The sequence below is a fragment of the Durotheca rogersii genome, assembly GCF_024521655.1.
Source record: "Durotheca rogersii strain YMJ 92031201 chromosome Unknown GGS23scaffold_16, whole genome shotgun sequence".
In the NCBI taxonomy this organism is placed as follows: domain Eukaryota; kingdom Fungi; phylum Ascomycota; class Sordariomycetes; order Xylariales; family Xylariaceae; genus Durotheca; species Durotheca rogersii.
This window is the reverse complement of record NW_026251247.1, coordinates 326,914-349,406: the sequence shown is the minus strand read 5'-3', so window position 1 is coordinate 349,406 and position 22,493 is coordinate 326,914. Positions and strand designations below refer to the sequence as shown.

The following is a 22,493-nucleotide window of genomic DNA, read 5'->3' as shown; positions in this document are numbered from 1 at the left end:
GCTTGGGTATAATAGGGGTAAGCCCCCTCTATACCACCTGCCCCTGAACATTGTTGGGTCTTGATCGCGCCCGGATCGCACTCGGATAACGAAGGCTACACGCGGCATCTACCCAATCTACCTCACCTCCCCTCACCTCGTCCTACCTCGGTATGTAAGGTAGGTACCTATAGGGATCGACCTAACTCATCGACGTAGCCGAGACAGCACAGCCTCCCCCGGGCGCGAGCCGCCGCCTACCTCCTTCGTCGCGACGACCTTGTACGCGCCGCGAAATCCTGCTCGTTTATGCGCCGCGTTGATGAGCCGTCCTCCTATTGCCTGCGCGGCACGGGCAGGTCTTCTGCAGGGCAGAGCCTGCACCCGTCTGCTCGCATCGAGGAGGCCTCCTCTCCCCTTCTTAGGGCGGCTCCTTCTTTTCGTATGCACGACATATCGCAGCGTCATGCCGCCTCGATACCCATCCTGCAGGCCCTCCAGCTCGACCATTCCGCCTAGCTAGTCACATGGCCATGCAGGGTTGCTGTTGGTAGTCGGTAGGTAGGTAGTTGCGTTGGTAGGAATGTACGTATGTATGTTGGTGCGAGCAATACGTTGGTATTGCGTCTGAATATGGGGCATTGTCTATCTGTAGCTAATCGAATCGTCGTCCGTCCCCCGTGGACTCTCTCCCTACCCGCAAACGAGGCCCGATCTCGAGGTCGCGACGGCCAACGGCAGACTCTGCATTGCCGTCCCTGCCGGGAAACGCGCGTCATCCTCCGCCTCAACTGCGCCCGCGTCGTCCGCTCATCAGCAGACGTATGCACGTGGTGCACATGCCGACCACCTGTACGGCCCTGAGATCGTGCGTGTGGGCCGCCGCCGCCGTTACACCCTGCGCCAACCGCGCCCGTACGCGGCCTAGCGCCTTCTCGACGGCCTCCGGCGCCGGTTTGTGGACGCTCAGCCGCCCGTACGGCACGCCGGAGGCCTCGCTCAGTACCGAGGACCACGCTGGGCCGAGCCGCTACCGCCTCGTTCCGCTAGCGAGCATGAGCGGCTCGGGCCCAGCCACCCTCTTTGGACAGGTTATCGCAAGCAGGACTTCCGGCTACGCCACCACACTAAACCACGACGCGACGGCGCGTTCTACGCAATAAATGCCCCGTGTTCGTCTCGCCGATCGGGGCGGGGGGGGGGGCGAGCACAAGCGCTCGTGAGCTCGTCGAGTCCGACGAAGTGACGTCGACGTCGTCAGGTACTAGATCACAGCGGGACCGAGCGTGGAGCGCGCTGAATAATTCCTGACGCCAGCCTAGCGCCAGAGCGGAGCGAGCGTACTCCGCTATTGTTGAGGGCAGGGCGGCGACGACTCCGCCGTGCCAATAGAGGCACGTCCCCGTCAAGTCGAACAAGATGGTCCCGACTCGCCTTTCCCCTGCATCCGACTAGGGCCTCGGTCACGACGCGTGCTCTCGCGCCTGCGACACGGTTTATCGGATCCGTCGTAAGTAGGTACGTGCGTACGTATGTAGGTGGGTTCGATGACATGGCTCGTATGGGCCAGGCTCGTGACGGCGCCGCGTTTGTTGTAGTAGGGATTCTCAAGTATGTAGTGACGATCCTCACGAGGGCGCCCGTCCGCGCTGCACGACAGCGCTTTGCGAGATTTGAGGCAGCCGGAAGCAAGGGCCCTGGGAGACGGGGCGTTGTTGGGCTTTCAAACAGGCTGTCAGGCGCAGACCGCCTCTATGCTATGCAGCACCCGAGATTCTCTGCTTGCGGGCGGGGAACAGCGAGAAGTGACCCGTCACCGCCTCCTCCTCTGCTGAAATGACAGAATCCTGCCGGTGGGGACACGCTGTCATCGCTTGAGATGTTTTGTGTGTCCGGTTGTCGAAATACGGCGCGTGGTCTCGAAGACGACGAAAGCAGGTTCGTACGCGGTAGCGTTGCTGTTGCGGTGGTGGTGGCTTTGCAGGTTTCATGAAGTGGCAGAAGGGGGCCGTTCAGCTTGCCAAGGGTAGGTAGGTTAGGTCTATAGTAGACGATAGCAGGACGGCAACTTGCCATCGTCCGACGGGGTCAATTGACCTGCGCAGCTGTGCCCTACGTCATGGCCGACGGGGGGAGGCAGGGAGGGAAGCGCAACGCCGACCGGAATTCTCGATGGCCGGGGGGCTCAACAACGCCAACACCCCCAACCCAGCCAAGCCGGCCCCCTCGTCGCGCAACCCCTACCTGGCCCGCAGCTGAAGGCACGCACTATACGCCCAGGGCAGGCCGAGGCGTGTGGCGGAAAAGGCGAAGGGGGAAAAGGCGAAGAAGGCGAAGAGAAGCAGGATGCTACTGTTACCCACCCTCGCGCGAGGGGGGCCGCCGCGGCGGATGCCTAGGCACAGAACCCGGTCTCAAGAGAGATGCATTGTCACATGCAGCTGAGTGGATGAGGAGAGAGAGAGAGAGAGAGAGGGGAGAGGAGAGGAAAGGGAGAGAAGGAGAGGAACGGATGGAATTTTCTGTAGGTGTGTGCGATGTGCCCAGGTAGGTAGTAATGGGAACCCACACGTTGGGTGCAATCTGGCTTGATAATCTTGAGCGGAACGCCGGCGGGATTCCATCGACATGGACGGGTTATCGGTGGGATGTGCATACACAGGTACCTGAGGATGTCTATAGTTGCCTGCTACAGGTAGGTAACGTCCGTGGTAAATGTGCATAGCTCCGAGTCGGTGTGGTGATGCCGTATACGCACATACTGCGTACATCATGCTGCCTACCTAGGTACCTACTATTCCGCCCGGTCCTCCCTGACATATCACCTAGTCGTTACCGGTTATTCACACGCTCTCTTGAGGTATGTTAATTTTTTTATCCAATTCTTTCTGGCGGAGGCGGACTAGTAAGGAAGCCGACCCGCTGATAGGAGAAGATGCTCGCGGGTCCCCGTAGCTGTAAGCTTGTGCCTAGTAATGTACCTACTTTACCTTACTTACCTACCTCGCCGAGGTCCGCCACTTGCTTACCTGCGTTACTGGCGTCGTACCCGCTGACCTCTGCAGATTAGGTACCAAGATAGCCTCCTCCAGTCCGGCCGGCCGCCGTCGCGAGGGGCACCTAGGCAAGGTTACCACAGCTAAAGCCTGCGAGGCGGGCCGCCACGTTCGCGCCCCAGACCGGTTTCCCTTCCTCGTTCTGTCGATCCGAGAGACGATACCAAGGAAGAGGGCTGGGAAGAGAAGAAGCAGAAGAAGAAAACGCTCACACCTTCTTTTCCGCTCCTCGCTGGCCCGCCCCGCAGCTCAAAAACTGAGCAAGCAGCTGACGAGTCAAGTCGGACAGGGGGAGTTCGTCCCCGTAATTTACCTCCCTTATAGAGGCATGTAGGTAGGTTAGGTACCTGTAGGTTAGGTGGCCTTTGCAGGTAGGTACCTAGGTAGGTAGGCACTTAAGGGGGTTATCCCGGACGTTGTCTGCACACACTTGCATCCGCACACACCTCCTACACGCATACACACACATATACGCGCACACGCGCATGCGCATATGCATTGTACTTACCAGGTAGGCACCGCTTTCCAGCAGAAGTAGGCAGATATATGCATGCTATATCTGCGAGCAGTATGCCTCCCCCTCGCTCGCTCGCTCGTGCGTAGGCGGCGGGGGCGAGACCGCATCGCGTGGTGAGCGGCGCGGACAGCCCGCCGGAGAGAGAGGGAGAAAGCGAGAGTGAGTGAGAGGGTAAAGTGAGTGGTGGAAAGCAGGCTTGCAAGGAAAATACCTACCTCCCTACCTCCCTCCTCCCTCTCCTCTGCTACGCTATGTGCATACGCCCGTCCATACCCTCCTCGCTGTTGTCGTCCCCGTTGGGCCACCAAGCTGCCCGCGGCCTGGGACTATGCACCCGCAACAACCTGGATCCCGTCCCCAGACGTCGTGTAAGTCCAAGTCTATCCCACCGCTCGCATCACGAGATCCCCTTCCCCCCCCTCTCCCCCCTCCCCAAGAAAACGCCTTCCTCTTCCCGCCTCCTCCTCCTCTCCTCCTCCCCCCTCTCTCCCTTCCTTCTTCACCGCTCCGCGCCTTTTTTTTTTTTTTTTTGGTTTGGTTTTTGCTGCCCGAAAAAATTCGTATGCGCGCATGCGTGCGTCGGGGTGGTGCCATATTGTCTCGTCTTATCTTGTCGTCTTTTTTTTTTCTCGTTACCCTCCCTTCCCCTCTTAGAGGCAACCCAGGGTCCGTGTTCCCCGATCCGGGGAGCTTCGGGCTGTGCTGTTTTCGCACTTGTTTCGCCCTCAGGCAATCTTGTCTATCTGATGGCGCTGCGCCCGCCCTGCTATACCAGGTAGGTAACTGCATTGCCACCATGTACGCATGGCTGGGTGCTATGTGTAAGCGGGTGAATGGACGACGAACGGCAATAACACCCGCGGATTAATTGTCTGCAGATCCAAAGAAAGAAAAGATATCCTTTTTTTAAAAAAAAAAGGAAGGGGGAAAAAAGGACGTAAAGAAATACAAGTGAATACAATAAAAACAAACGACTGTAGTGATGCTAATTAGCTGGTGCGGCCCTTGTGCGTTGGGGCTAATTTCCACTTGTCCATCTTTGTATGGCAACTAATTAGTTCACAACCTGGTTTAACGGGTGCCAGATGTCTCTCTATCCACCTGGACCTATAGCTACCTACTATCACGCAAAATTCGCTGTCAAGAAACGAGTGAGAGAGTCAACCACTTTCCTATCATTGTTTTGAATATTCAGTTTCATATTTCTTTCGGTATTCTGTAATTACGGTAGTAGCTACTTGACGCTCTTGGGGATTGGTGTCCCCGAGAGCCCAGAGAGGCGGGTGCAATCAATATCGGTGCACCCTAAAAATGAACCCGTCTTTGTAAAGCCTCCAGGGGCGCGCGAGAAAAAAGTCGTGCGAATGCTTGACCCTTCTTATCCTGAACCGATGCTGAACCCAAACCTCGCGAATGCATCGTCGAGACTGCCCAGAACTCCCCTCTGCCCCGGCCCAATGTATGCATGGTATATATATAAACGATCCGACGATAGGGATATCGATAATGAGTAGAGAGAGAGAGAGAGAGAAACGGAGTAAAAGAAAAGTCGTCGTATCCTCATAAAGCCATGGCGTGGTTCATATTTCCTCCCAATCGTGGCGCCCCAATCCCCTCCTTCCGGCTGCTCACAATGATATGATATATATATATATCCAAACCAACCCCGTTTCCTCCACCTAGTTCCAAGTGTCGTTTCGGTTGCCTTGCGGCCACCCCTCTCTCTATCGGGGTATATTATGGTAAATTTTCACGTGAAGTGGTATCGTAATAGAAAATAAAATAAAAAGAATCGAATCGTAACCGTCGTGCAAACGGGATGATGATTTCCGGCATCACTACCGGAGGCCCACCCGCAGATGAGGAGACTAGACCGCCCCCTCGAGACCAGCTTGTGAGGGAGATCCTAGATCAGTAGGTAGTCCCATCCCCTCATCTGCATGACATCTCTCCAGGAGACGTAGGGGGCCTCCGTAGACCCGTTTGCACTGGGGCTCGGCTGGCTGTTGTCGGCCTGCTGCCAGACTTCGTGCAGGAGGGTGACGACCCCGCCGAAGCTGCCGTAGCTCGCGGCGTCGCCAAGCTGGGCGATGCGCTCGTGGAAGAATTGCCTGAAGCTCGAGTTCATGCCGCTGACGGACCCGCCAATCAGGTAGACCCAGGCGAGACTTCGGTCGAAGCCGCCAGGGCCGGAGGGGATGAAGTGCAGCACCGTGGTGAGCTTCTCCACCAGGCCAACGCAGCTGTCCTGGCTGGGGGAGAAACCAGGCACCAAGCTGCAGAGGTAGATGCGGGCGGCCAATCGGAAGGCGCTCGTGATGTTCTTGCTGAGCTGCTTCGGGCTCAGAGATCCGTTGGCGTTGAATGGCATCTTGGGCCCGCAGTCGTGTGTCTCTGTCAGCCCAATCTGGCCGCCAAGCGAATGCACATGCTGGCACAGGGTGATGTCATCCATTCCTTCCTTCTTAAGCGCCTCGAGGCAGGCGATTTCGGAAATGAGGTACATGACGTGGTCGTCGCAGCCCATCAGCTCCCGGAGCCCCAGGGACGGATTCGTGGTCGACAGGTGCTTCTCGCGGTACGCGTGCGCAAAGCTCGGCGCACGGCCCTGCATGGTGGCGCCAAGGATGTCGATCCACGCGGTCAGCGTCATGTTGAAGGGCGTCTGCGGGAGCGGCTCGGCTTCGTCGGAGACGAGTCGGGGCAGATCCAGTTTTTCGACCAGGGACTGCACCGCCTGGAAATGCTGGTGCCACGGAATGTCGGGGAGCGAATCGTCGTAGCGGCCGACGCAGCTCTGGAAGAAGATGAGGCCTAGGGTCGCCTCGAGGATCTGGTGGTGATTTTCGTCTTCGTTCAGCGCCTCGCAGAGGGCCAGGATGGTGGCATGCCGGTTTCGCATGATGTCGTTGTCGATTTCCTCGCCCTGGCTGTTCGTCGCCGCCTTCAAATGTTGCGCGGCGATCATGAGGCAGCAGTGGAGGTAGCCCTTGTTGTTCTGCAGAGCCGGCAGGATCAGGTCCGAGCCAACGGATCCGTGCTGGTTGGTTTCCAGGATCGGGAAGATGGTGGGCAGCACGAATCGGATGAAGTGGTCCAGCAGTCGCTGATCGCTCTCCTCCAGCTCGATGTCCACTTGGCTGGTGTTGGTAGCGAGGCCGTTAGAGAAGTCGAAGAAACGGTAGTTGAGCGCCTCCTCGGTCAGCGATGCGTGGCACAACTCCTCAGGCCACTCGCCGCCGTCCATAGGATAGGACGACAGAACGGACCCGGGTGGAGGCGGCGTATGGTACGTGCTAAAGGTGGAAACAGTCGATTCCCGCAGAGTCGGGACGTCATTGACAAACATCTGGCGCTCAGTCTTGACGTCGATCTCGTAGGGAGACATGTTGAACATGAAATCGGCGTGAGACGGCAGGATGTGCGGGTTGTAAGCTCCATACTCGGAAACGTGGGGCGGGCTGTTGAAGTTGAAGTGCGAGTCGATGGACGCCGACCTGGTGCGGTCGAGGGGATCCGTGAAGGTTGCCGAGGTAGGTAGAGAGTGCGAGAGGCTGGGAGGCGAGCTGACCGAGGTCTGGATCGAGTGCGACGCCTTCTCCGAGAGCTTCTTGCGCTTAATGATCATCTTGATGTCGTCCTTGTGTTGTCGTCTCGCGTCGTTGTTGCTCCACCACATTGGCCGCTTGTATTCGCAAACCAGACCGAGGTGCTTGCATGCCGTGCACATGGGAGTGCCCTCATCGCACTTCTTCCGTCGCAATCTGCAGGTGTAGCAACCTGGGGAGGAGATCTCACGTTAGTATAAAATTCTCTGTCGACTTACACGTACCGGGGGGAGGAGGGGGGGTGGCCGACGGTCCCGTGTAAGTGGCTCGTGTAAGCCAGTAGGTTGGGAGGGAGCACCAACCTGTTCTTGAACGGCGGTGCATCTGTGTCTTTGCTTTCGTGTTCGCATTGTTGTTAGCTTGCTTCGAAGCAGCCTTCGACTTGGTAGGTTGTGCGACGGCCATGTTGACGGTTGATGCTCTCATGAGGTCTTCCTGGGTGTTGGGGGGTAGAGATGCCATTTGTATCTTATGCTCGAGTCGAGGTACCTGCGTCGAGATGGTGGTGGTGGTGGGGGGGGGGTGTCTATGCTCGGGAGGAGACCAAGGAACCAGGGAGGGGGGGGGGGGGGGGCCAAGGTCTAGGTCAAAGCCGTTGTTGCTGGGGTCTGTCCAGAGAGTAACACCTCAAAGCCAGTAAATTCGCCAATCTCGAGTTCTCGTGCCTGGTGAGTAATTATCGGCAGGGTGGAGACGGAAATCTCGAATTTCGTCAAAATTAGTATTATTATTCTCGTCAAATGAATGGTATGATCCGAGCAAGTACCAGCTTGCCTTTCACGTTAGTCGGGTTTGGCGGGATATGAGAAGAGGAGAGAAGGGGGAGAGAGGAATCTAGTTGGAGAAGCGGGAACGACACTCAGATCTTCTACCCTTTGACGACTCTATCCTGAAGAATGCAGCTTGGGAATCTGGAGGTGTGATGAAGACTTATATCATGGCCTCGTGCTCGACTTAGCTGCATCGCGACTTGGTGTACTACGTAGCGTAGCGTCGACGGCTGTGTTCAAAAATAGCAACACGCGCAATTTGGGATAATCCCATCTTTAGCCCATCATCTTTGTGGCCTAATTGCTGGCCGCTGCATGTGCAAATTAGCCCGAGTTTGCATCGTGGGTGGTGACTTGAGCCGGAGTGCGCTTGCGGATGCCAATGAGAGCCGTTGGCTCGATGGACATTGGCCTGGTCACTCGGATGATGGTGGGCATCCTGTCGGCCACCTGGACCAACCACCCCACCCGAGCGAGGGCAATACAAGGGCATTGTACCACTCGGTCACACTCGCGGAAGACGGTGGCTGCGAGCATAGGCAGGGATCTTCCAGCAGGGTGCGACTAAAAGAGGCAGTTCCTATACGTGGCCTGCCAGTCGTTGGCACGACCAGTTGAAAGTCCGGTCCACCGTGATGAACCTTGCATCCAGAGCGACATGGGGGTCTTGTCAACCACCGCCAGCACTTGCAGGTATTCCCACTGCGAGCCTGTGTGACCCTGCCAGCCCTGTATTCGTCCCTGCAACAAGCAAGCCCTGCGGACGGGGGGGGGTCGAGTTTATTGAAAAGCCGCAAGGATTTATTAGCGTCTATCGGAGGGGAAGGGAAAAGGTGCGTGAGCGAGAGAGAGGTAGGGAGAGAGAGAGGTGCCTGCTGTGCTACCCCCGTACCAGAGGCTATCCTCCTTCGGGGGTGCTATGCTATCCTATCGCCGTCTCCCCTCTCTTCGGCCTAGTCTTCCACGGCACAAGCGAGACCGCAGGCGAGGAGACGAGACGGTTGGAGCATGTCTTAGCCTGGCCACGCTACAGGCAGGTATCTTCTCCTCCGTCCTCTTCCTTCTTCTCCTGTCGTATCGACTCTGCCCGTCGATGCCGCGTTGCCCGAGAGAGAGCCACGAGTGACGGGGACAAACTCCACGTTCTCGCGAAGTCGCCGTACTCGAGGGCCAAAAAAGCAGCACGCACGCATGCAAGGAGCCATGACAGCTTGCCGACTGCTTCCCTCGCATCGCCCATGTACGGCACGGACGGTGTGGTTACTCTGCATGGGCTGACCGATAATCATAGATTGGCTCTGGCGTCGAGTTGCATCTCGAGAAGCCAAATTCGTCCGCATACTACGTAGTGCCTAAGTCGAGTCGAACAGGCCGTTGCCGCATCGGGCTAACATATCGCAGGGTGGAGAGAGAGGGACCAGATTCGCAGGCCGTCCATCGCTCCCAAACGAGGTCGAATTTTGCGAGCTTTACGAATCTGGCGAGGCTCGGAGCCCGCTCGCCCTTCTCCCCCAGCTTTCTGTGCTGCTACCTAGGTTAACTAGCTTGCCTCCCGCCCGAGAGGCGAAGGAAGTAGAGGCATGATTCGGCAGCACCCCATGCCGCATAATAACTCTAACTCCTAAGCGTCCATTAGGGAGCGATCCCTGTGCGCCAATGGGCGTCGGGCTGGCGGGCGAGAGCACGAGATTGGCCGCCCGTACAGACCAGTCGCCATCCGCCCACCAGGGCCTACCCAGGGCTGCCAGGTCCAGCCGCTTGGGTAGCTCGACTACGACAGAAGGGCGAGGACGGGGCCAGAGGAGGGACGGGGGCCGACTCCAGCTGGGTTACGTAGTGCGTAGTGTACCTACAGAGCTGCGGTGCGTGTGTAGGTGGTAAGAATCCTGCCCGTAGCCGAGAAGCGATGGCATGTTTTAGTCTCGGTTTGATTGCAATCTACCGTGCCGTCTGCCCTCACTCGCTGGGCCGCTGGGAAGAGGAATATGGCGTTCTGGGCGCGGAAGCCAATCACGGCCGAGAGTTCGGGCTGACTGGCAATAGAGGTCTTGTTGGGCGAGCCTGGGGGTGGGAGAGGAGAGGAGGAGAGGATGGGAGGGGGCGGTAGCGGATGGGTGTAGAGGGGGGGGTTGATTCGAGGCTGGACGAGGGTTGGCGCCAGTGGGTAGGCTTAGCCGGGACGTCTAGTCGATGTGATAAAGTAGGGGTTCAGCCCGCGGATTGGCTCGAGCCCGGAAGCTACCACCCTGGCTGCCCGGGATTAGGTTATGACGGAGGGCGGGTTGCCAACCAATCCTCGTGCAGAGCGGGAAGTTCCCACTAGCGTCATTAGTGCCTGCCATGGGTCCTGGTGGGGCCTGCGGCTCTGATTGGCCTGGCAGGGTCCATGGGTCTACGTACCTACTTATGTACATAGGCATGTACCTGCCTACATACGGCAACCTCCTTTACGTCGTGCAGGAGGTACCTAACCTGCCCCTAACCTGCCTACCCTTCCAGGTACGTTGCGTACCTACTTCTACTTGATGTGATACCCGCCTAGGTACGCACCCAGGGGATATACATTTATACGTAGGTACCTAACCTACCCAACTTACGAGGAGGTAGTACCTATGTGGCTTCACAGGCAGTAAACGCCGGGGCGGACATGTACTCCCCTCGACGCGCAACACACATAACCTGTAGGCACGTAGGAGAGAGAGAATGTAGGGGCGTCAGGTTGCCAGTGCCGTCCGCCGCCGGCGCAGGCGTGTTAGGTAACTCTTATGGCACCAGAGCCGCCGCTGCCTATGGTCTGCCGCCTGCGCCGCCGTGTTGGGTAGCGATGGATATAGAGGTCAGGTAGTAGTGCCTGGCAGGCAGCTCTCGCCTGGGGGACGTGTGTTCAGTAGCTACTAGTCCCCAGCGTTGTGCGGTAGGATCGCTGTCCGTAGGATGTATGGAAGCACTGGAGTCGAGCTGCCCGCCAGGTGAGGCGGGTACTCGGTACTGGCGGGTACTGGCGGGTCTGGCGGGCCAGGTGGGGTCCGCATGCAAAATCTCACGGATCCCGGCATGCCCAGACACGGCACCCAGGTCGCACAGAGAACAATTATGTACATACAGAGCAGGTGAGAGGTGCGGCGTAGCCCGCCAGCCCTGGTACGAGGGCTTTCCCGTGACCCTCGGGAAGTTGTTGGTGTTATTATTATTATCATTATGTACTATTATCATCATGGGTGTTAGGCACGGTTATCGTGGGCACGTACGGGAGTACTGTTGGTACGTATTATCCCCATGCCTGTAGGAGGCATATACCGGTATATACAGGTCAGGAGATTATGTGACATCGCTTATAGCTTAGTGCCTCTAGCTCAGCTACCTACCTTAGGTAGGTAGGTAGATACCTACGGAAAGAGGTACTTAATTGTCTACCAACTAGGTACCAGGTAGGTAGAAGGAGGAGGTAGGTACTAGGCTATAGGGGCCGTCGTGGCCGTCGTCGTGGCACGCACGCGCGCACTCCTCCGCTAGACTCTGGTATATAATTACTCATATGTAGCTACCTGTAGGTACCTACGTACGGGCCCCTTTGCTCATGTACGTTGGCTGTGAGAGCACCATTAGGTGCCTGCGGCTGTGCGCCCGGCTGGTGCAGAATTATATTGCGACTTCAACCGCAGGTAAGCCCCGTCCCGTCCGTCGATTCCCATGGGTCGCGGATATCTACAACAGGTAGCATTTGCTATATGAGCCATGTACCGACCGCGGTACCGCGTGTCGATGCCAACAGGTACCAAACCGCATTATCGATCTGCGCTGGGTGGTCGGTGCGTCGCAGCCGTGGCCCATGCGCCCCCGCGAGCCGGAAGCTGACTAGTCCGGCTATTTGGGGGATCACCCGGCAATGACCCTATTGAGGGCTAATTTGGTTGGGTCAATCTATTCTTATCCCACTTTTTCGTCGTCCGGGGATCGTCAGCGCGACTAATTATGGGCTAAATCTTAGGCCGGTGCTCACGCATGCAAACTGCACACCAGGGCGCTTAACGCTATCGCCGTCGGAGTCGGACTTCGGCCAACATTAATTAGCTACCCTCGTTCTATTTTTGATTTTGCCCGGATTGCCGGCCGCGCAACGTGGGCTAATTTGGGGCCCGGCGGCTCTCGACGCGAGAATTGAGCTGAATTCTGCACCTACGTCCCGTGAGTAATTTACCTACACAAAATGTACATCGCTACATCGCGACATCGCTATCTTACTTCAGAGGTACCCAGGTACCCGCTCTAGGAGGCGTGTCTCTGCATCGGTACCTCCCGTCTGCTTACATCCGAGTTGCCTTCAATGCTCTCCATCCTGGAATCCGCAGTCTTTAAGCCTCTTCTTGAGCCAAAGCAACGCTTCGTGCGGGTATCATCGCCCGTCCAGCCTCTTCCTCCAGTCCTACCCCCTGCACACACACGAGATCTCTCGCCGACTGTCCCGGCAACATGGTCAAAGCAACAGCGAGAACACGGCTGGTTCCGTTCATGCATTGCCTCTTCCTGATCAATATACTTAGATTAAGCTATGCACTCGACTTCGTGATCGCAAAGTTCGGTTGACTCAATGTCGTGAATATGCACTCGTGCTACCTGTGCTTGCTGGCGAGAGGGAAAAGGGGGGGTTACCGTGGTATCACAGCCTTCTCATAAATGACGGTGATAATATCGTAGTGCCGTATGGAGGTAGTATGTGTGCGTATCTGTGTCTCCGTGTTTCCGTGTTTACGTACTATACAGGCGCTCTCTCATGATCCGTAGTTCCATTACACCAGCGATAACGGGAAAACAGCATAAGCAAGCCCCCTGCACTATCTAGCATGTGCGAGCTTACTTACTACAGATTACCTACCTGCTCCGCATTCCACTGCCTGCGCATATACGCACACATACCTGCAGACAGACTCTCACAGCACGTACACGCCTACACACGATAGAATATATAGAGGTCGTCACAATACATATCGTTAATATATCTACAAATACACACCGAGACGCGCACATACTCATACATATGTGGCATACGTATAGTACTACTGTTACCCAGTTCCCAAGACAACCCTGCTGGGACGACCCTGAGGACAGGTCACTTCTCAACTGAGAACAAGGAAGAGACTCCTCTCCCACCCTGCACTCCACCCCCGTGGAGTCGTGCCCGTCGCGGTTGAGAGTCTGTGCTCTGCTTGCTGCCCCCGTCCCAACCCTGTCCAGGGAGCTGATGCAAATCATCATAAAAGCAAACTGTCTGCTAAGAGGGCTAGCTCTCCACGCCTTCTCTTTGTCTCCTTCGACCGGCCGGCAGCCAAGCTGTTGCGTCCCGGCTCGCCATCCGTCGTCAGCTTACGATGGGATGACAGATGATGGAGAGGAGGGTTAGGCACACAAGCTCAAATCACCATCCTTCCTGCGTCCCCCCTCCCCTTCTCCACTGTGATACGTCCGGTGGAGATCGAGTTAATGCCGAATCAAGTCATGTTATTACTTTCTTCGCGATCTACCAATGATTGCGCACACCGATATACTTCTCACTCACTTCGCTCATATTCTCCCTCTCCTTCCGTGCGTGCGTGTGTGTGTGTGTGTGTGTGTGTGCCGGTGCTGACGTCTTAACTATCTACATATTATACCTGTGTGTCCAGGGATCAAGGCCCCCCTAGCTCGGGCGAGATTACCTGCATTCGCGAAGCTTTCCCTTGTCCGACCCTATTCGCCTATTCACGGGCCGGGGGGGGTGGAGGGATAAAATAGAGGAGACGGATGAGGGGTGATTCTTCGACGACAAAAGTAAGGACTCGACGAGGAAAGCAAATGAGAAGGTCGAGATGGCCTCTCGCGGCCAAGCCAACCCTCGTCGTTCCCAAGGAAAAGTCATTTTAGTCGGGATATAGGAAAGAATCAACCACACCAGGTGATGCGACTCGCATTGAGGATTCCTCATGTGATGAGCGCCGAGTCCCCTTACCTGCTGTTCCATTGGCCCCGACGGCCCAGAATCGGCTTCGCTTAAGTTTGCGGCGACCTGGGTTTTTTTTTCCCAACTTCTCCCCTTTTTCCTTTCCTGGGGGGGTCACGAACATGTGTGTGATAGGTGAAGATAACGCTCTACCCCTCAGATTTGCGAAATGTTACAAGACATGTGGTCGTAGCGAAGAACTCCGAATTGTCACTACGTAAACGTATGTGGCGAGCAGGGTAGAAGAGCGTTGGTCCACCAGCTAGTGCGTGATACGGCCTCGCCGAGATCAAGAAACGGCGACTCGCAATTTCAAATCTCCATCTCCTCTCTACTTGTCGTCGTTATCATCTGTTGGTTTCGTCTACTAGGTCAAGGTGGGCTGGGTGCTGAGGTTCCCGTCACAATCCTTCCGCGAGATGGGAAGCCGTGTAAGTCTAACTACGTAGGAGCGGGAGCGCTCGTGCTCGGCATCTCTCATACTTAATATCGGTTACACGAGGTAAACACAGCCGTGAACTGCGAGGTGTAAACTACCTGCCTAGAACACACTTCGCATACTAGTACCCTATCTGGGAAACAGGGGAGGAGAGAAGGACAACCAGAGACAAGGAAAAGAGAAGTAGGTAGTCCAAAGAAAGAACAAAAAAAGCAAAGGGCATCAGGCAATTACTATTACTATTACCACTGCCACCACTTACTGCCGCCGCCTATTATCGCTTCGTCATATCTATGATGCTATACGTACGTCCTGGACGTCGATGATGGACGCGGGTCCGCTCGAGGAAGGTATCTATTCACCGAGTTCGTCAATCGTTGCATTGGCCGTCCTTGGACGAGGATCGTCCTCTACCTGGGGCCTCGGTTTGCTTCCTCGGGTGACCCATCCTACCTAACCTAGCGTGTCGGCGATCTTGCATTGGAGGGTTTATCAACATCAAACCATCGCTGTATCCCGCCGGTTGGTGCTGACACCAAGGCTAAGGTGGCATGGGAGGTTGGTACATGGTAGTAGCATCTACCTAGCTATGTAGTATGTGTGTATGTGTGTATGTGTGTATGTGTGTGTGTGTGTGTGTGTGTGTGTGTGGTTATGGATGTGCGGGAACAATCGCTTCGCGGGGAGCAGACGGACACGACCCTCCACCTGCAGACCGTATGCGGGAACTTACTGTTGCCTCTCGACGCAGAGGCGTAGGATAGGTGTGACCCCCGCCACATGCTGGCCGCCGAGTCGAGATTTATCCAGCCAACTGCCTCATTCGTCGTCCGTTGACCGCTGGGCCGGGAGCCTTGCCCAAATTGCGTAGTCGAGAGACACGCATGGAGACGAGAAGAGAAACACGAATACACACGCGCGCCCAGATGGAACATTAGCGTTTTCTCGTCCACCTACCCAGGTCTTACGTGGCTTTACATCGTCACAACCGGGCCGAACGTCTTGCGAGGAACTTCCTTGCGCCCAGCCACTGGATGGAGAATCTCGTCCCTCCGTCCCCTCAAATCCATCATCGCGGGATCCGAGCCACTCACGGACTTGGGAAGAAGAGAGGAGGAGGAGGAGGAGGCAGGAGTGAGGGAGAAAAAAAAACACCTCTGATATTCGGCCGTCGTGCGTCCGCTGCAAGGTCTGCGTGACCTTCGCGATCTGCCACTATTGGGTATCAAGCCTGAGGTGGAACCCTTCGATGCCGCAAGGGGGGACCTATAGAATTTTTTCGCAAAACTTGTTCCTTTGAGCAAACGACGAGGTCGGGCGCCGCACGGCATCGTCGAGGTCAGAAGCGCCTGGGTAGATCCGTAAGCTAGCGAGTCGGTCCGCTTTAAGTAAGAAGATCTCGACGAGACTCCGCTGAATGCCGTCGTCCCGCCTAGAGGCTAGGATCTCTCCCTCTCTAGGAATGACCCCACTGGGATGCTCGAGGGATGCTCAGCATGCTCTACGGGCCTAGGCTATTGGCTTCACGATATGCCGCCGTTCGGTAAGGGCCCCCCTCCCCCCCCCAAGTTCCTCCGGATCAACTCTTTTTGCTTCTAGATTAATAAGGCGCCACGGTTGGAGGCGCCAATCCCATTGAACGGTAACGTACCACGAGGAGAGGGGTTAAGTAGGTAGCGACGAGATACCCTGTCTGAATGTACGTATGCTGTGTGTCGTATGCATGTAGGTAGAGAGAAGAGGGGGGGAGTAGTGAGTGGGAGAGAGAGTGGGAGAGTGGGATCACGACCAGTTTCTCCTCTTCTCTCTTTTGCGTGTTCGGTGGGGAAAACTGTGCGGTACCGAAGAAGGGAATCCCTCCCCCCCCCAACCCTTGGCCCAGGGTTGTATTCTTCTCTCCACCCGTCTATCCGGCTCAGGTCGGATAGTGGACCATCGCACCTCTGCCTGTGTCTGTCTCTGTCACTCCCACTGACATATGCAGAGAGAACGCCGAGCGGGCGTAGAGACATACTACACATACCTACCTACTTGCGCTTTTAGACACTTACATATACCCGTATAACACCTGTTCCGCATTGGGACGTGGACCGACTCGACTTACGCGCAAATGTCCCTGCTATATTATTGCTTAATGCTGGGTAATTAACGCCTATGCTGCGAGTCATCATTCGACCGGGTCACCTCGTACATGAAGAAATCCCGGCCCAGAGCGTCATCAATTGAGGTCTATCCAGTGTATACCATGTCCTCGCCGGATGGGTCGATGTAGTGGGAATGACGACGAACGATGGCGGGACCTCTCTCTGTATCTGTCTGTCTCTCTGTCTTTCTCCCTCCCTCTCTCTCTTCTGACCGCCTCAGCACGTATGCACGTAGGCTGTGAACACCAGCATCCGATGCAGCGGTGCAGCGGCAAGGCAGCCCCAGGCACCCCCCCCTCTCTCTCGCCGTATGGGAATCTCGTCGTACGGGAAACCCCTGTGGCACAGCGACTTATGCAACATCGCACAGCTTTTGCGGAGAAGAGATCGAGGCAATGTGTGAAATGCATGAGAAAATTTGCACGGTGTCGTTTGCAATAAGGGATCTCAACAGCCGTATATTGCATGGTACACACTTGAGCCGTGCCTTTCTAGGCTGTTTTCCGCGGTTGGTGTTCACTATGTACAGTAGACGGGTTGTTGGGGCCTACGAGCTACTACTCATTATTACACCGCGCCACCCTTTTTTAAAAATCCCTTCCTTCGCCTTCCCAGCGGCTGCTGTTCACGTCCACGGTGAAAAGGGCATGTAGGTAGGTATGTATTCGTAATAATACATTCCACACTTACCTAAATAGCTCGCTCGAGGCGGAGAGCCATGCCTGATTCGGGATCATGAAGTGATCAAGTCGGCATGGCATGGGTTGCCTGCCCCCCCTGTCCACCCATACTTAGCCTGCCCGGCGCTTAGACGACGATGCCGGGTCGTAGAGAGAATTCGTAACCAATGACAACCCGGGGTCGCTTCCCAAGTCCCCTGGCACACCTCGCCATCCTGTCCAACCTCGTCCAACCAGCCGGCGGCTTTCCGTCTCTCTAGGTAGTCACTGCGTGCAAAGCAGTAGACGCTGGGCACTTCTACGCCGTTGGTGGGGTGTAACGCCCGCGCTCGCACTCGTGCTCGTGGGATCCTAGGCCCTTTAACATAGTAAGTATATACTTGCGCACGCACGATGCTGCTGCTATTATTAGGCAGAGGAGACGCGCTACCATACGGGTAGAGAGAGAGACGACTCCGGGCTGGCGAGTTCTCGGCAGCCGACGAGTGAGCTTGGGGGTAGTATTGGGCCCTGCTATGTCGAGTCCCGAAAAACAAATCACATCGTGCAATGCCCTCCCTCACCTTGATCACAGCGTTTCACGTCCTCCTGTATCCACTGATCCCTCCTTGCGGTCCGGGACCACGCTACACCGTATATCCCGTACATATACGTTCGGCGGGCTCCCGCGCTGTGCTTCAGTCCTGCTCTTCTCTTCCTTTGCGACGTCAACCCTACCTGTCGACTACCCAAAGCGGGACCAATATTTCCTTTTCATCTTCCGGTATCCCGTATATACCACCTCGGTCTAGACTGGAGAGAGAGTGTGTGTGCGTGCGTGTGGGTGTGAAGGCGAGAGAGAAGAGGAAGAAAAAAAAGAGCAAAAGCCGACGACGGCACGGATGTCCAAAAAGCGCCTCTTTTTGCACTTTTCCTTTTCATAGTTGTCCAATATGGTAAGTATATTGCTAGCCTCTATTGTCATTGTGCGCCTCTAGGACACCCCGTCGCCTTGTTTTTCGGATGCTAATTGCTGACGCCCCCCGCCCTTCAATTATAGGATACACAAACGCTCAGAATACGCGAGCGATCGCACGGAGAGATGCGCCAGAAGGGATATTTCCAAGACTCCTTCTTCGGTATGAAGGGCTTTGAGGCTCGTCCAATCTCGGTAGCAACGGAGTTTGTGGATACCGACTGGGACGAGGAGGACGAGGAGGACGCGACGAGCGAGATAGAAGATGAAGATCCGGACTCTCCGCGAGTGAGCCTCAACTCGGTAAGAAAAGGGAATAAAGAGAGACGGAGAGACCCTTCGTTTCGGATCAACGAGGTGTTTCTTTTTCTTCGTCGATGGCTAACAGTATTTCTCTAGTCGGGCCAGCAGAGTGTAACTACTCTCTCGTCATACGACGAGGCGCAGACGCCGAGGTCGAGCAGAGCTCGCGAGGCGTATCCGTTCGATTTCTACACGTCAGCGAAACCAGTAGAGGGACCCAGGGGCCCTCACCTATTCCGAGCCTCCGGGACGTCATCAAACTTTACCGAGTACCAGGAGATCCTCAGCCTCTCGCCGATAACTCCTAAGACGGCAAGGCCGTACGCGGGGGATCTCCGGGTCCCCATCGCCCACGAACCGCTGCCCCAGGTGCTGTCTCAGCCTCCGCGTTCGCGGACCAGCCCCTTCCAGTTCACCCACGAGAAGCTGGACCCGAGCAACCTGCCGATCTGGACACCGGAGAAGGTCGCGCAGTGGATGCTTAACGCCGGCATCGAGATGCAGATAGCTGGCAAGTTCGTCGAGAACGACATCAACGGGGCCATCCTGATCACGCTCAAGTTCGAGGACCTGCGGGAGCTCGATATCCAATCCTTCGGCGTCCGCACCAAAGTATGGGAGGAGATACACGCTCTGCGAGACAGCAAGGCGGCGGCGGCGGCGGCAGTGGCTTCGCCCAGGCTGGAGACCCCCATCGAAGATTCTGAGAGCCGGGAGGTGCGGAGAGAACGCAAGAAGAATGAGAAGATGGAGGGGGCGGATGGCGCGGAGCGGAGCCGCAGCGTCAACCCGTCTAAGAACGTGAAACGGACCCACAGCAGGAGGAAGCCGGCCCACGAGGATATCATCTCCCCGCTCGAGTCCGTCTCCATCGTCGGCATCGAGCAGATGATGCCGAAGCCGCACCACTGCTCCAAGGGCGAGAACTGCGCCAAGTTCCGGCGGCAGCAGCGCATGATCGAGGCCTTCAAGCGCGACCACCCTTTCGTCGACGTCGACAAGGGCGGCATCATCATGGTCGCCGGGGACCCGGGCAACCCGGCGACGGCGCCGGCGATCAACCGGCCGTCGTCGACCGAGGCGCTGCGACCCTTGTCCGACGCGGTGCCCTCGGTCGTCGCCTCGTCCGACGTGCTCGGCCCCGGCATGTCCCCCTTCCAGTACCTTCAGGAGGCCGCGCTGCGCAACGTGCAGACCCGCGACCCCCTGGACAACGTGCGGCAGTTCCTCGACTTCCAGCAGCCCGACGGCGACGCCGAGGTCCCGCCCACGCCCCCCTTCGAGATCCTCTCCCCCCCTTCCTCCGCCGCCGCCACGCCCGCGCCGCGCACCCCCCACGAGGGCCTGCGCGCGCTGCCCAAGCTCGCCATCCCCGGCAAGCAGCAGCCGCCCGCGCCGCAGGCGCCGGCCTACCCCCAGCACTACTACCAGCAGCCGCAGCGGTACTCGCAGCCGGCGCGGCCGAGCCCGCCCCCTCGGTCCGCGTCCGCAACCCCGACGCCGGCGGCCGTCTCGCACTACCCGCAGCGCATGGAGCGCGCGGAGGCGCTGTCGCCGGACCTCTCCAACGCGCCGTACCGCTTCGGCACGCCCTTCTCGGACATGGACGTGCCGCTGACGGCGGTGCCGCTCGGGCCCGTCGCCCGCGACGCCTCGCAGTCCGTCCCACCCGACATGTCGTACCGCGCGGCGGGGGCCGGCCTCGCGCGCTCGCAGTCGCGGTCCTCGCGCCGCCCTTCTTTCCAGGTCATGGCGCCCGTCGAGGAGGACGCGACCGCCCGCGCCTTGCCCAAGGCGCCGCACGTCCCGGCCTCGATCTCGCCGCGGTCGCCGCCGCCGCCGCCGGGCCTCGCCCGCGCCCCCTCCCGCAGCCACCACCCGCAGCCGCCTCCGCGCGTGCAGTACCCATGGTCACCGCAGCAGCGCGCGGCGTTCGAGCGAGCGCTCGCGCCGGTGCCGACGCCGGACACGCTCGCGGCGCCGGCCGGCTCGTCGTCGTCGTCGTCGTCCTCGCCGTCGTCATCCTCACCTCAGCGCCAGCACCGCGGCGCGGGCGCGGCGGCGGGGACCCCCCAGGACGCCGACGGCGCGACGTACCAGGGCCCGGTGAAGAAGCGCAAGACGCGGATGCTGCGGCACGAGTGGCACGAGCAGTATGCGACGCTGCGGGGCACGCGGCTGGCGCTGCACCGGGACGGCGACGCGGCGCGCGAGCGCAAGCGCGCGCTCGAGTACATCGACATCGACGACTACGCGATCGCGTGCTCGTCGCTGAGCGCGGGCTCGAAGCTCAACGCCGCCTTCAAGGCCATGAGCATCAGCCGCGCGAAGCACGGGCACTCGGCGAGCGAGAGCGGCGGCGGCGGCGGTGGTGGTGCCGGTGGCGGCGACGTCGCCGCCTTCAGCTTCCAGCTCATCCCCCAGGACCACCCCGGCAAGAGCTCGCGGCTGCGCAAGCGCGAGAGCCAGAGTCCCGGCTCGGGCGCGGTGGCGGCGCTGGCGGCGGGCGGCGAGGAGTTCGCCACTGCGGCCAACGGCACCGGCAAGACGCACCACTTCGCTGTGCGCAGCCGCGACGAGCGCATCGACTGGATGCGCGAGCTCATGCTGGCCAAGGCCCTGCGCCAGAAGGGCGAGGGCTTCGAGGTCAGCGTCAATGGCAACATGATCTAGGCCCTCCTCCTCCGGCAACAACGCGAGGGAAGTAGGGAAAGAAAAGAATGAAATGACAAAAGAAAAGCGAGAGAGGCCGAGAATAATCTGTCCATATCAGCCGGTCTGCCCGCCGGCGGCGCCGCTCGCTCGCTGCACATATACATAGCACACGCTCCTCTCTATACTCCGACACGCTCCTCTGCTGCTCACCTACTTACTAGTTCGCCCAGCACCCCTCCCTCGTATGATTTCCTTCGTCTTCTCCACATACCTACTATTCTCTTCTCTTCCCTTCTCTCGGCGGCCAACGCCGCCTCCTTCTATTACTTTATCCTACTTATTTATCTGTCTGCCTGTCTGTCTGTCCGCCGCTCTACTCCTCCATACGCCCTCCCCCGGTTCCTAGTATGGGCTGGGAGAAGAGGGCGGTGGTGGAGCCGGAGCCGGCGGCGGCGGCGGCGACTTCTTAACGACACGCGACCATGACGGCTGAGGGGAAACGAAACGGATGGGATATCCGGTGTTGGAACGGGACAGATTCGATATACACCGCACATGTTATACCTATATTATATATATATCTGGACATGGGGCGACTCAAGTCTGCAGCATGATAACTACCTTTTTTCTTTCTGGTTTTGTTTTTCTTTCTTCTTCCCACTTTCCACGTTCCCCTTTATTTTTTTATGTCTTTGACATTCCCCAATCTTCTTATTCTATCGCTGGCTTCAACGAGCCGCGCTACATCGTTGGTAGGCGGGCCGTGGTCACCTAGGACTCGGTCGAGATATTACCGTCGTAAGTCACTAGGATGGCTTGAATTCTTTTTTTATTTTTATATATCACCACGACCACCAGTACTACTTACTCTTACCTATTTCTAGCGCCTTTTACCCTTTGCTTTTTACTTCATGTTCTCCGACTCGTTGATGAGTTTAGCTAACGGTGATGGGCGCACGAGATACCAACACACGCTCCTTTTCCTGTTTTGTGTTTTATGTTTACCGACGTCTGTCTGTGCTATGGGGGTCGGCCGCGAGCAGTTCTCCCTTCGCAGGTAGAATTATTAGTTTGGGAACCGCGGGAAGAGAAAATAGGGAACTAGGAAGGCCGATGAATAAAATAGCTAGTCTTTGAAAAAAGAGTGATTTGTCCCAGTGAACAACAATATGTGACCTACCTAGAACCGGTTTTAATTAAGACGAAGGCGCCGTGCAGTGGATGCTTGGCCACGGTCTCTCAGTTGCAACACAGCGTATGCCAACCAGCGACGGCATGCCCGTCTTCTACTATGATTCGTTCAATTTCCGTAGAATGGCCCAGAGATGGGGTTAAGATGAATTTTACTTTCTCTTCTCTCCGCCCTCTCATTTGTATGGGTACGTTCGTCCGGCATCCCAGCCTAAACATCGG

General features: G+C 57.3%; 4 protein-coding genes across 4 annotated transcripts; 3 read left to right on the top strand and 1 right to left on the bottom strand.

Moving 5' to 3' along the window:
- The first annotated feature begins 791 nt into the window (after window positions 1–791).
- Window positions 792–1,816, top strand: GGS23DRAFT_130884 (uncharacterized protein). Its single transcript, XM_051511167.1, has 2 exons — window positions 792–1,240; window positions 1,297–1,816. The coding sequence occupies exon 1, from the start codon at window positions 804–806 to the stop codon at window positions 1,140–1,142; it is 339 nt and encodes a 112-aa protein (XP_051370484.1). The 5' UTR covers window positions 792–803; the 3' UTR covers window positions 1,143–1,240; window positions 1,297–1,816.
- Window positions 1,817–5,287: 3,471 nt separating this feature from the next.
- Window positions 5,288–7,847, bottom strand: GGS23DRAFT_130839 (PRO1 protein). Its single transcript, XM_051511166.1, has 2 exons — window positions 7,463–7,847; window positions 5,288–7,332 (listed from the first exon to the last, which is right to left on the bottom strand). Exons 1-2 carry the CDS (start codon window positions 7,620–7,622, stop codon window positions 5,459–5,461), a joined length of 2,034 nt encoding a protein of 677 aa, XP_051370483.1. The 5' UTR covers window positions 7,623–7,847; the 3' UTR covers window positions 5,288–5,458.
- A 10,401-nt stretch (window positions 7,848–18,248) lies between these two features.
- On the top strand, window positions 18,249–21,098 carry GGS23DRAFT_598178 (uncharacterized protein; the record flags this gene model as incomplete). The annotated part of the gene is made up of 2 exons (XM_051518732.1): window positions 18,249–18,425; window positions 18,522–21,098. 2 exons carry the CDS (start codon window positions 18,249–18,251, stop codon window positions 21,096–21,098), a joined length of 2,754 nt encoding a protein of 917 aa, XP_051370482.1.
- A 436-nt stretch (window positions 21,099–21,534) lies between these two features.
- On the top strand, window positions 21,535–22,255 carry GGS23DRAFT_130668 (uncharacterized protein). Its single transcript, XM_051511164.1, has 2 exons — window positions 21,535–21,878; window positions 22,042–22,255. Exons 1-2 carry the CDS (start codon window positions 21,767–21,769, stop codon window positions 22,215–22,217), a joined length of 288 nt encoding a protein of 95 aa, XP_051370481.1. The 5' UTR covers window positions 21,535–21,766; the 3' UTR covers window positions 22,218–22,255.
- Window positions 22,256–22,493: the final 238 nt, after the last annotated feature.

Coding starts and splice junctions, on each gene's coding strand:
- GGS23DRAFT_130884 (XM_051511167.1), top strand. CDS start 804: ATGCACGTGGTGCACATGCCGACCACCTGTACGGCCCTGAGATCGTGC.
- GGS23DRAFT_130839 (XM_051511166.1), bottom strand. CDS start 7,622: ATGGCATCTCTACCCCCCAACACCCAGGAAGACCTCATGAGAGCATCA. Junction 7,333..7,462: donor GCACCGCCGTTCAAGAACAG/GTTGGTGCTCCC, acceptor TCTCCTCCCCAG/GTTGCTACACCTGCAGATTG.
- GGS23DRAFT_130668 (XM_051511164.1), top strand. CDS start 21,767: ATGTCTTTGACATTCCCCAATCTTCTTATTCTATCGCTGGCTTCAACG. Junction 21,879..22,041: donor TCGGTCGAGATATTACCGTC/GTAAGTCACTAG, acceptor TGGGCGCACGAG/ATACCAACACACGCTCCTTT.